This window comes from Chiloscyllium punctatum, chromosome 5, assembly GCF_047496795.1.
Source record: "Chiloscyllium punctatum isolate Juve2018m chromosome 5, sChiPun1.3, whole genome shotgun sequence".
In the NCBI taxonomy this organism is placed as follows: Eukaryota; Metazoa; Chordata; class Chondrichthyes; order Orectolobiformes; family Hemiscylliidae; genus Chiloscyllium; species Chiloscyllium punctatum.
This window is the reverse complement of record NC_092743.1, coordinates 122,948,335-122,962,593: the sequence shown is the minus strand read 5'-3', so window position 1 is coordinate 122,962,593 and position 14,259 is coordinate 122,948,335. Positions and strand designations below refer to the sequence as shown.

The following is a 14,259-nucleotide window of genomic DNA, read 5'->3' as shown; positions in this document are numbered from 1 at the left end:
TACATTTACCCCTTACCTAACACTACGGGCAATTTAGCATGGCCAATTCACCTGACCTGCACATCTTTGGACTGTGGGAGGAAACCGGAGCACCCGGAGGAAACCCACGCCGACACCCACGAGAACGTGCAAACTCCACACAGTCAGTCGCCTGAGGCGGGAATTGAACCCGGGTCTCCGGCGCTGTGAGGCAGCAGTGCTAACCATTGTGCCACCATGCCGCCCACTTGAAATTTGGAGCTATCTGATCCCAATATCCTTGCAACATGGAGGATCTCTTTCTCCTCTGTCAAGAAAGGACATTGCTTCTCTCTTGTAACTCTTCAATCATGCCATCAGTAGAACTGTAAGAAACTTGAATCTGTGTTAACCATTATTGCATTATTAATTAGTGTTTGTCAAGTTATATTCAACTCATGAAAGACTCCCAGCATTTTCTCTGAGGGTACTGTAGCACCCAGTAAGAGGAACAGGTTCTTTTTACAGATTACAGGGAAACTTTAACTACTGCAAACCACTCACTGCCAAGAAAGTAAAAACAGTGCATTGTGTCAATGACACATTCTGGTTGAATTCATCTTGCAAACTTCAAGATGGAGGTCCACTCCAAACATAGCAATCATTTCTAAATTTTACTGGTTTTCTTTTACTACTTTTAGCAATAGCACCACGCTCAGCCATCCAGCCAATCAACCACTCAGATTAATGCTATCTGGACGCAGCAATCATGAAAACTAGCAGAACATACAAAGCTAGTAGGCCGTTACAGTGCAGTCATCCAAATGGATTAATGGTGTACATGATGCCTACCACTGATTCAAAGGGCAATTGAATCCAGACCATGCTCTCTCAACTAAAAAGGCAATAGGTGTTAGAAAGGCCCAACATCTGTCTTCCAGAGATCATCAAATGAAGGAAGTCATATCATTTCCATGAGGATAAAAACTATCCTCTCTTTCTCTCATGCAAATTGATCCAGCTATGAATTTGAAAAATAAACTATTACTTCCTTCATGTGCACAGTGCACTTTCAAAGCAAGAAGGCAGACAGGTTTGAATGGCAATGGTCTTGTTTGCCCACTGCATATGGGGCCCCAAAATAGCACGAGGACATTAACTTACATATGCATCTCTATTCTGCTTTAAATAATTTGGCATGCAACATATGTTCATTGCATGACAAGAATGTGGACCTCATCCACCTTATTGAGTGCTGAAATGTTAGCTTTCTGCATGACAAATGGATGTTTTGCTATTGAATTTCTACCCCAGTAAGCCTGTCAAAATCCCTAGCCATCCTGAATTCCTCCCAACATAAACCAGTTAAGTCAGGCAGGCCACTTTGCCTTGGGAAAATAAAAGTGTTCCATTTAACACAAAGCTTTGTTGTACAAATGATCCATGATCAGCAATACTTAAACAAAATAATCCTGTGTCCATCATAAATGTCAAGACCATCAAATCAACTTATTTTTTCATTTTTTTAAAATATAGATTAAAAAATAATTCTAGACATGACTGTTTCCAAATTAGTCTATCTTTGTATCTGTTATGCAAAATTTCCAAATGCTTCAGCTCATGTGTTTTGGAAAAAGAAGACACTGCCATCAGAACAATTATCCACCACGCATCTCAAAATGATCCCGATCACCAAGTTATAACAATCATAATATCGGTGGGGAAAAATCAAAACTTATCAATCAACATACTAATTTTAAATTCCAATCACTCTCCTGCATTTCATGCAATCTGACATGAATCTTCTTGTCACCATGGAGATGAATATGGAACGCAGGAAGCTGAGAAAGTAGCAGGAAACCCCATTGGTTCCCTCGTGCTGCTTCACCTCAGAACAATGTTGCTAGGAACTGCCTGCCATGGGAATTGGCACCACCTGGCAGGCAGGAATAGAAGCCAGCTAAACCTCCAACCCACGGGGCATGTCCCCCAGTCGTACAGCTTACCTGATATCACATTAGGCCCTCACTGAATTGAGAGCTTGACAATATGGTGGAGGAAATCTCTTGCAAGGAGAGGGACTAAAGTGGTTAAATTTCTTGGCATCCTTATGCACTTCATGGCAAGGGCTAACTTTTCAGCGGGGGTTTCATTTAGCTAGTGAAGTGGTGTATCTTGCAGGAGCTCCTCAATTCCAGATGCCACCTCGACCTCCATCTTTGTCAATTGCATCCTAATAGATCTGCTGTTTAGACATTACAACAGTCCATCCCTTTGGGTCTCCTGCTCCTTTGGTCTGCCTACTATCCTTAATTGGATGATGAACTTGGAAGTAGTTCACCATGCAAAATTTCTTTGACAGGGTATTGAGGTTACATGTAGCTCACGTTGGGTCCTGACACCATGGGAAAATTCAGCCCTCTGTCTCCAATGCATTATCCCCAGGCTCCATGTATTCCCATCATCCTCTGACCTCCGCCTAATATGTCTTTCTATCTAACTTCCAAGGTGGATCACCTGTTCTTAATTTTTCCCAAGGTGCTTCATTTCTCTTTCAGTGATTTGCCTTGTTGCTGTATCTTGCTCTTGGTATGCTGATCCAGCCTAGGTTACAACATGCACTGTCTTTCCTCCACTAATCACCTTTCAAAGATAAAACAGGGTTTGATTTCAGATGGAGGCCATTAGAATGAAGTATGAAACTTGTGGCTTTTATTCTGATTAAATTACATCTCAGGAATTAGGAATATCCATATACCATTGGAAAGCATAGTGGAAAGCCAAATTCACCAAGGTATTCTGTTTCAGTGCAAAAGTATCAGTCTGAAAATTTAATGGTTTGGTTTGTTTGCTTAACAGACTAATTTGCAAAAAAACATTATGTATCAACAGGGAATGTCAATTACATTAAGTTTAAATGACTGTAATGCCCTTATCAATACCAAATGATTGGTACAGGCAATTGGATTGTACATCAATATATGGTCAGCAGAAAAAAAAGTCAAAACTCATTTGGCCTAACCAATGGTATTCTAATTCCCAATTTATGCTTTCAAAGCCATGGGATTTCTAAACATCGTATTGCTTGATGTAACTGAAAACTACCTATTTGAAAAATAAGCAGAAACAAAAATCAAAAAAGAACTTTCAGAAGAGAGAATTCATTCATCAATTACTTTACCCATCCAATCTTGCAATTGTCCCCATTATATCACCCCTCTGGGGGATCTTCTCGTGCAGTGATAGAGTCAGAAGGCTCAGAATCAAGTCCCACCTGCCAGGATGTGTGCCATGACATGCTGACTAAATAACTAATTCTACAGTCATAACCAAAGATATGAAAATATTTTAAAAATCAAACATATCTAGAAACAATAAACACGATGATTACAAGGAATGCAAAAACAGAGAGTGTACATGAGAGAAAAAAAAACACATTTATAAAATTTAAAACAAATAAAATGTATTTTGGACATAATACCCGAGATTATTTCTGGTCCAAAATCTTATTAGAATAAAAGAAAACTGAAACTGAGGTGAGAGGTAAAAAAAACTCAACAAGTCCATGGACAATGATAAAGAGAACAAAGTTAAATGATATTTTTGATGCAAGCATCAGACGGAGAACCTTTTTTTTCAGATTTAAACCTGTCTGCATCTAAAAGTTGCTTGATTCATGCATATTCTGTGACAATCTTCTGTACAATTGATATGAAGTTGAAAGTGTGTAATGTACCTTTAAGAGAGAGTGAAAGCTGTTTTGCACTGAGTGCATACAGTCAGCTGTCATGTAACTGACTAGCAGTCTTAGAGTGTACTAGAAAATTGAAAATATGTAGCATTTGGCTGTGAAACAAATAACTGAGTTTGGTTGCTATTTTGACAACAATTTGAATTTAGCCAATCAGTTTGAATTATGCCCCAGGATACTAAAACTCAATCAAAGTTTGAATTTACTGTTTTTACCAACCACAAACCAATGAAATAATCCAATGTTTTGGGTATAAAGAAGCAGACATTTTGGAAAGTTAGACAGAGACCAATTGCAATTGACAGATAGTCACTGTCATTTCGAGACAGACTGCTGTTTAAAACACTCGTCTTTGAAGGCACCCTTTTCATATGAAACATCTTTGTAGCAAAAGATGAAGACCACCCAGGGAGACCTATAGCCAGAGGAAGACAGACACTGATGATGACAGCCATTGTGTGGCTTTGAAATTAAGTTGGTGTAGTCTTAATATATGTTTCTTGGAACAGTATATTGTTATAGAGTTGAAGGCAGATAACAAGTATTTAAGAGAAAGGGAGCTTAGAGTTGTAAATAGTTGTTCAATATTCAATTTTAGAGCTAAAGAATAAATTGATTTTTTTCTTTAACAGATTATGAGGCGATGTGAGCTTTTCTGGGTGTTTGGGTTAATTATCAGAAGGGTTCACCGCTGTGTCATAACACAATATACAAACAGTCCATTGTTATTTGTTTCCATGAGAAAAGTCACAGGTCTATTATGAACAACAAAAGGTTTGACATTCCCAGAAGAAATTGAAGATTTCTTATTGAAACTAATTCAATACAAAAGTTAAGAATCACAAACTGGTTACTTAATGGAAGAGAAACATACATGAAAGATAGCTGCTGAATTATATACAGTCATAGTACATAATAATGTACAAAAACTCATAGTATGCATGTAGGCCACCAGGGGTTATAGAGAATGGATGGTAAATTCTTAAAAAGAATTTTTAGTCGAGTGCATCAAAGATAGGCAAGATGATAAAGAAGACTGAAATGTTATCGGAAAATCCTTGTTAATTATATGTCCATTATAAACATGGGTAACATTGTCAGCAAACATAACTGGTGGAACCGATGGGGACAACAACTGTCTTACACTTGTGCTAGCCATATATTGGTTGGAGTCACCTCTGAGTCCAGAAGATTGCGTTCAAGCCACATTCTTGGAACTGGGAACAATAATCTAGGGTGCACAATTGCTGCAAGGTAAAGAAGGTACCGTCTTTCAAATGAGATATCAACTTGAGGCTTTGTTAGCCATTTCAATTGGACAAAGTAGATCTCATATGGCAACGTTTTGAAGAGTCCTGCATTCTGCAAAACCTCTGCTTCACTTGACATAACAAATAAACAGAATATCTGCATATCATTACATTACTCTTTTAAAGCACTTGCTCTGAACAAATTAACTGCTACATTTCCTCTATTACATTTCTGATTACACATCAAAAAGTACTTAATTGTCTCTGAAGCACTTGGGGCTGTCCACAGGTCATGAAGGCACTATATTTATATTAAATGGAAGTCTTATTTTCTGTTCGCTGACACCCATGAAGCAGCCTCATCCCATGAAGCAATAATCTGTTTTAGATCAAATTGAAGACATGCCTGGCAACAAGTGACAACTTGTCTGATTAATTAGTTGGTCCAATACAGAACTGTGATTCTGCCATTAAATCTGTACTTGATTTCCTTGCTTTCCCTAATTTACAGAATACTGTAAATACTAATATCATAGGTAGCTGGAATCATCCATTCCTTTGTAGTATTAACATGGTTATACCTTTGAAAGACTGCTGATGGCCAAAAAAAATCGCTTATGGAATTTGTTTTTATTTGTTGAAGATTGAAGAGTCTCAATCTATAGATATAACTATATATTTACCAATAGCTGGAAAACAATAGCTGGAAAACATTATTTGTACATTCAATTGGAATGTTCTTAGAAGATGCAGACTAATAAATAACAATTCATTTCACAGCCAGTTGTGACAGAGATGTTTATAATGAAGAACAATTCATCTGAGGATGAAGGAATGGGATTACTTGTCTTCAGCTGTCTGACATAGATATAGAAGAAAGAAACCTATGGAAAAATCAACATATACAAAATAAACACACCTACAAAGGGTTTTACTATTCATTCTGTCAAAATGTATTTGATAATTCTATGAAAACTGAAGATCACAAAATGCACAAAAAATAGGTAAAGTACAATTGCTGTGCTAAATCTCAGACAAATAGAAATGTTTAAACTATTATAACCAGCTTAATAATAATATAGTAAAATGTCACAAGGAACCTTTGAGAGATGCCCAATTCTCAAAGTCAGTAAAAGTATCAAGAAATAACTGCATTGTTTCTTCTGAAAGTATTATTCACAATTTGAAATTGCTTGATTCAACATGTTATATATACACAGACAATAAGTAGCTACAATAAATGCTATTCAGCACACAACAAGAATGGGTGGCGGTTGTAATTAATTAAAAAGATTTCCCGGGACTGCCTTTAACCTTGCCACCTCCTCTCACCAGCTTCTTAGCTACGTGATTTAACTGCAGAGCTGATTCAATAGTCGCACTGAAGTTAATCACTCAGAGTCTAATTTAGTAAAAGTGAAGACTGATCTAATGTTCATCATGTCCTTGAGAGCCTTACTGTGCCACAATACCGAGCACTTGGTAAACTCTTGCTTCGAGGCAGCCTTTAACCATGCCACTGCACTGGCTTCTTTGTCAGGCAGGTGTGGAAATTAATGATTAACTGTTTACTTGTTCCTTTAATCTCACTAATATTAATATTTCAAAGAGTGCAATTTTTAAAAGTCTGATATGCTTCCTGTCGATGAGAGGTGAACAATGTCCCAACAGTGCTCAATTAATGGAATTTTGAATAAAGATGCAGCAGTCAGGTCCCAGAAATTGCAGTAAGTGGAGAATTGCACTTGCACAATTGTGCCAGACAGCTCAAAATATACTGCATATAAAGATATTTTTTTTCTTCCATGTAACTTGCCGGAACTGAGCCAAAAGATTCTGAAAGTTCAGACACACATTACATACAGTGCAAATGGGCTTTCTGCAATTTTTGCACTGGTGTAAAGCACACTGTTGTGAAAGCCAATTTCATGCAAAAAGACATGCCTGCCTCATAGATGAATAAATTATTATTGCTTGTGATTTTACTCATTTGCAAACATTGAAGCTGGTTTTAAAAATTAAAATTAGTTTTTTTGAATTTGCACATTTTTTAACAATTTACCATGAAATTGGCTACTGCACAATTATATTAATTACTTATAAAGTCATTCTCAATTGGGATTACTCTGAAGAAGTGGACAGGGCACTCAAAGTGTTTGTAAAGATGTAACTTGTGATCATCCTGTGTCCATCAAAGTGCACAAAGTTACAATTGTGCATACTTCTGAGAGGGTTCATACATAATTGAGTACAATGAGCAATACTACTGTGCTGATGCCTTGAGGACTTGGTGAGAGAATAAAGTAGGATCTTCTGGAAAAAAAGAATGAGGTTTGGCCCTCTGAACAGTTTTGTCATAATGGCTTCTTTGCATAACCTGTAAGTGATTGCAAAGATGCAACAAACTACATCCTGTTTATTCCACAAGATTCTTGTTTAGCTGGAAAATGTATACCCTCACTCGCATTAGACCACATAAGCACCTAAAGATCAGACACAATTAGAAGCTATGGGTGGCAACGCACACATAATGGTTAGCACTTTTCAAAAGACCCAGGATGACATTTTAAAGCACAACATTAAACTGTACAATACATAAACCAACAGTTAATTGTGCAGCTTCAAATTAGATTTTGTACTCGAGTGTTTTGTAAATGTTTGAGTGTAAATGTGAGGAAAAATAAACACCTCTTGAAACAAACACAATTTTATACACAATTTATGGGCACACCCGTGACTGAATCCAAAGCAGAAGTTTAAACCCACAATATATACCATATCTCCAATTTATACCAACTGGACAATTAAATAACCTCAAGGCATAATAATTGTGATTTCATCATGTGAGGTTAACTAATATGGAAAGTCCCTAATTAGTTTGATTTTCAAATTCTCCACTATAGTAAATTATCAATTTGAGGTATAAAACACTGATGTCATAGAGTTATTATGTGTGGTTGAATTACTTTGTTTTATGCATCTTTACCAGCGGAAATGGAGGCATCATATAATTCATCTGCAAGTGATTAGTTAAATATGTTAAACAATAGTCCATAACCAGGAAATAAATACACATTCAAAAAAATAGTTCTGACAGATATCATATCATATCAGGTTGATAAGGCCCAAGCATGAAAATGCACTTGCACAGTATATACAATTAGTACAGGAGAGATTCTCAGACTTTTTGCAAGGTCTGATTACTAGGACCAATAATTAGTTTAAAACGTTAACTTAATTTATGCAGCATATTAGACTTCAAAGGAACATCTACTGCAGAACATGTCTGCAGATGTTTAGTGCTTTTCATGGAACTGTTTGGTTCACTTTGAAATTCACATAATTATAACAGATTAGTTTAAAGTAATGGGGATTCAGCAGTAATCCTTTAAAATCCAAGGGAAAGGATATCAATATATGACCCTGAACACGACACAGATAGTTTATGAAGTTACCTAGACTCACCATCACTTTCTCAAGGGCAGATTGAGATGGACAATAAATGCTAGTCTCACTAACAATGCTCATAGACAAGCATATCAGCTAAACAAAAAAAGATGTTTCTAGCACCTTTTCCTGAAGGCAGTAACCTGCTTAAAAGTCAGTTATTGTTTGGTATGCCGAAGACAGTTGAGAGATTAATTTTTCATTTATTATTGAGGGCGATTAACTCCTGGCATTGCAAAGGCATGGAATTAAGTGGTTTTAAAAGTGCATTTTATTTTCTGAGCATACAACATGTGCAGTGCATGTTGGGAATGGATTGCAATATTTTGTGTTGGTATGTTGTGAGCCAATTCACATTGAATTGTCCAAAATATCAGGACTTACATTTTGGATGATGAAGTGACATCAGGGCAATGTTCAAAGGAATGAAATAAAGCACTGTCCTAAAATATCAAATGCACACTGGTTATGCAAGATGCTTTTCATCTTTTACCTTTGTAGTTTATCTTGAAGCCAATTGATCCAATGCTTTCATCAGTTTGTAGATGTAACCACATCTGATTGCTCTTGCTTACAATCAGGTCTGGGACAAAGCTACCCGTCAGCCTGCAGTCAATAACAGAGAGAAAACAAATAATTTGTTCAACTGTTGTTCAATTTCCAAAATCCATTTCATTTAAAATAAGAATTTGCTGAACTGAAAACATTCCAGAATTACAGAATTTTATTTCTAACCCCATCTCTAACTAATTGCAACAGAGGTTAATACTAACCAATCACACAGCCACAGAAAATAAGCTATTTTATTTCAATAATAGCACAGTGCAGTATGTCAGAATACCCTTAGATAGTGACATTGTCAATGTAAAAACAAAGGAATTTAGATGAGGGTTTAACGATAATAATGAAGGTCAGGCTGTTTTCCACTTTGAAAGAAACATTAGAATGTTTTGTATGCTTTCAATGTGCTACATACTGTACAGCTAATGTTGTCCCTAAACCTTCCTGTCTTGAAGGGATTATACCTTACGTGACAATACTGTCCTTGCCATGCTTTCTTGGGCTTCATTTAAAATATCAACATTTACTTGTAAGGATTACAAGGTATTTCTTGTAGATATTTGTATGAAGTAGTGTTTAGTGGAAGGGTGGGAACTCCTTAAGTGTAAATTCTTCTCAAAATCTTATGACATTTCCATATATGCATTTTCTGGCAAAAGTCACTGGATAGAGCTACATCACCAGCTGATTGTGCCCGAACACAGTCAAAGATTCAGATAGAAACAGTTGCACTTTCACTGCCAAGCTGGTAGAAACTAGCACACCCAGAAAATACTGCTTTCATACCCATTACCGAATTACCCACAAAGCCACTGAAACCAGGAGTATAGTTTTATTTCTCACATGGTATGTAAAAGAAAATGCTTGCCAAACATTTTCCAATTGTGACCCTGTTTCGAGACATGAAAATTGCAGCCACTTTTCAATACAGACTGAAGCAAAGCAGAGAGGCAGGTTAGAGTAAGGAGTACAGCTGTTCTCACTCTGTGAAGGTTCCACGCAGCTAGTGCTACCTCAGAGCTTGCGATGCCAAAATATCAACTGCTGATGGCCCCTGTGGGTCCAGATCCTCACCTTAGCAAGCCCTACTACAAGTCCTACTGTTCTTGGACTTAGCTCTGCATTTGAAAGTTGTCTGCATAATGTATCTGCTGGTAATCATTATTTTGGCATTTATTTTCCTTCCACTCTAGTCGGACAATACGTATTCAAGATCAATCAGCTTAAAAAAAAAGAGTTGATACAGGTGAAAGCATGGATTGCTGGGGGTATTCAGCAGATCTGACACAATCTATGAAAGAGAGAAAAAGCTTCAAATTTTCAGGTCAATGACTTCTCATCAGAACTGGTAAAAGTTAGAAATGATTTTAGTGGAGAGAGGTGGGGTGTACAATCTTATTAATTGCTAACAGACAGCATGTCTGATGTGATTGGGTCTCTTATGTCCCTTCCATTCTCCTTTGCCTTATGCTGCTGTTCCTATTTTCCATCCTTCTTCCTTCTCTTCTTCCTACTGTCATGGTCCTCACTCCTGAGGCAAGGGCTGAAACTGCATGAGAGCCAAGCTGCCTACCATGCAACAAACTACCAAAGGTTTGGTGACATGCTTGACAAATATGGTTGGACTCCCACTGATGATCCAAACACCAGAACTATTGTTTTCGAATACCGATGGTTGCTGCACAGCATTGTCTAACTGTATGTGCGCTGGCCACATTTATTTGAGTGGAACAGTTCACATGCCCTGCTATTATGACTGGACCAAGGACCAGGTTCCACAAGTCCTTCTGGCTCCAGATGAGATACCTCAAATTGTTAAACTCCCAGGAGATCAGGGATGTACTGGTTTGCCTTCTTAATTCCCATCTCCCAAACCAAATGAATTTCTCTGTTAAAAGGAACCAATTTAACCAGGCTTTCTGAGTTAATAAAACAGTGAGATTATTAGTTGCTAAAAAGAAATTACAACACCACAGAACATACAAGCATAGTTTAAGTTAAAAAGCAAGTCCAAAAAGATGTTAAAAATTACAAAAAAAGGGTCTAACTGAATCATTTGTGATGAATACATAGGAGACATTGGATCAGTTACAGTGAATATTCATGTTTACTGAGGTTTAAATCTTAAATCTTAGATTCTTGGCTTTGCACCTTAATTAAAATTCCGTTGTCTTGGTTCGTTTTGACAGCGGTTAGCTAGCAAAAATCAGAGTCAGATGCAGTCAATTCCCCTTTCTTTACCTGCAGTGCAGGGATGTTTAAAGGTCATTCCCAAAGGTGAGATCTTCAGTGCACCCTAGTTCACATACTAGCACATCAGGCCATTCCCACACAGAGACCAGGGTTGAAATTCGACTGCTGTGAATACCATGTAAGGATAAAATGCAAATACATATATCACCCAGACTTTCCAAAGATTGAGATATGTGCAGGGGATTTCAGTTCACTTTTCAGTGCTCTACTTAAAGTATTTTTGACTTCAAATCATGTGTGACATTGCAGGGTATCCCTCTTCAGGTAGCCACTGGATTTACATCCGTGATCATTTTGGCTGGATCAGTCCTCTTTTTAAAAAGTACATGTTGGAACTAAATTTTGAAACGTCAATAGGTGATCTGTGTCAAAGATTCATGGTGATGACACTTGATACAAAACATTTACTTCATTATGGTGATTCATGTGTACCAGGAATAGGAAACGAGCACAGAGCAAAAGCATCATGATACCAAAGTAGCAGGCTTTTAACAATATATTGCTCTGAGAATAGCCACATACCAATGTACATTCATGAATTGACAGGGAACATTTTACAGTACTAGTGTTAATATGTGGCATTTACTAAGCCACATGCAGGTACAATGGCATACTGAACCATGACAAACCCTGCTAACCCTGGCAAAGTCTCATGCCTACTCCCTATGCTTCTTTTTTGATAAACCAAGTTTTACGAATTCCCTCACCTAAAGACATGTGATATGTTACTTCAATGCTGCAGTAAAACACAGTGACCTGTGATATATTGCCATTAGCTCTGAGAAGATCCCGAGTTATAGGCATTTGGAGATAATCTTCACAGTCACTGGCAGTGCCACTCTTCCCTGACCCTGCAGCAACCTGTCCTGTTTGTGGAGGTGACACAGTTCAATCACCACCTTTTTAGAGAATTGTATCCACCCAAGATACTGTTTCTAGCCGAGATGCAAGGGGAGTAGTTCTCCCTGCAGGAATATGGCCTCCTTCGTGAATCCTTCCTCTGTGTCCAGCTTCTCAACATTGCTCCATTTCCCTTTTTGTTCAGTATGGATAGTTCTGGAATAACACTCATTTTGACTGCGCCATTTACCTATATTGTTGCTGAAGAATTAGGGAATGGTATTTTCAAGAACACTCATCTCTGTTCGCAATAGCGCGATTCCAGCGGGAATTGGTTTGCATGCTTTGTTCTGCCCGTGTTCTGAAATCTCTGCGCCATTCTGCACATGCACTGAAATTTCTGTGCTGTTCTGCAAATGCACTGAAATCTCTGTGCCATTCCGTGCATGCACTGAAATCTCTGTGCCATTCTGTGCATGCACTGAAATCTCTGCGATGTTCTGCACATGCACTGAAATCTCTGTGCCATTCTGTGCATGCACCGATGTCTGCCCGGTCTTCATAATGTTCTGTGTGTGCACGATATCAGCTTCTGATAGAGCAGCTTTCCGTGAGAGGTGCTGTACAGACTGTAGCTTTCTTGAGAGGAACTGTTGGAGAGTAGCTTTCTTATATTTTTAATGTTAAATTTACATCTGGGTTGTTAATAAATAAGGTTTCAACCTTCATTCAGGCTGTGCTATACTTTGTGTTCGACTTCTGAGTGATTTTTGAGTGATCGTGAGTGACATCATTTGCTGGTCTGCCACTAACTTCACTGCTTCCATAGGCCCCATTTAGCTGTTTTCAATTAAGTGAGGTTTCGCGGGAACGCAACTATGGTGTTATGGGAAAATAAAACATTCTAACCATAGTCCTCTTGAAAGATAGCACAGGCTTTCTGATATTTGGCCTTCACAATCCTCCAAACCCCTTGGAAAAATCCAATCCCTTCTGATATGAACAACCATTCAGAACTCTCCAAGATCAGAGTACATAATACTTCAACTAACTATGAAATAGGGACAGAGTCATAAAAGCACCAAGTGGCTGCGATAGGGAGTGGTGGGGATTTACATCTTTTGAAGGTGCATAGATGTTTAGGTGTAAGTGTTTAATGGAAGGCATCAACAGAACCCAAGAGCCCAAAGTCACAGATTGGACCAATAAATATGATGTGCAGAAAGACATTTGGAAATGAAAGAGCCATAAACTACATTTTATCGAAAGTAAGAAATATGATGGAAACCTGAAGTGAATGCAAATTACTCTTTGTCCCAATAGAATATTCTGTCATTTCAGTGCTGTTTCTCCTCTGATGTGCATAAGATGTCATTCTGGAAATTTGGAGGCAATTTTCAATTTCACAGGCTGGATGATAACTTGGTGGAGCAGAATGACCACCTTTTGTAGAATTCAATACAAATCAATGGACTGTAAATCAGGCATGTACTTCAGTCTGTAGATGATACATTCCTTTAATTTACTGCCCAAGCAATGAAGTTCAAAATAACCCCCTTAGATCAATTTGTTCACACTCAAACTTACATTCTGTGAATACTGTCAAATTGTATGGATTAGACTGCCCTAGTAAAGAGAACATTAATTCCCTGTCTTATGAAACAGTAAACAGCAAATTGGTCATTCTCTCAGAGTTCAATCTGACTCCCTGATATGAACTTATGGAATAAAAATTAAGAGCTCTGATCAATTTGATTACCTCAGCCACCATTCACTGTGTGCAGATAATCCAAACAAACCAGGCTTCAGAAATAAAGGATAGATTTCCCCCAAATTTTTATTGCAGATGCATAGTTTGCTGAAACGTCAATCAGCAATACTTTGCTTCGTGAATAGTACCAAGGTGGTCATCCCCTTCTCTCAAGCTGTTTAATTAATCTGGCATCCTTACAACCTCCCATTTCTCCTCCTCCTCCATCATAACAGTGTGTGATAATGCAGGAAGGTGGAGTTTAGCTGGACCATCACGGCTAACATTGTTGAATAATCAATTCTGACTCATATTACTTAATTTCTCATTAGCATAAATGTTATGCAAAGTGGGATTCCCATTTGTGCAGCATTTATGAATTGTAATGATGCATCTTTGTGCCTGTTGTTGGCTGTGTGGTTGCAGTGATGGGGTGGAAACCACTGAGG

The 14,259-nt window shown here is 37.8% G+C and overlaps 1 protein-coding gene across 1 annotated transcript in view; it reads right to left on the bottom strand.

The window, feature by feature from the left end:
* The window catches only part of csmd3b (CUB and Sushi multiple domains 3b), a 1,933,688-nt gene that overhangs the window by 525,638 nt on the left and 1,393,791 nt on the right, over positions 1-14,259 (bottom strand). The window contains exon 12 of the mRNA XM_072571243.1: positions 8,900-9,012. Coding sequence (XP_072427344.1) covers positions 8,900-9,012 — 113 coding nt within the window. The remainder of the gene's footprint in view (positions 1-8,899; positions 9,013-14,259) is intronic.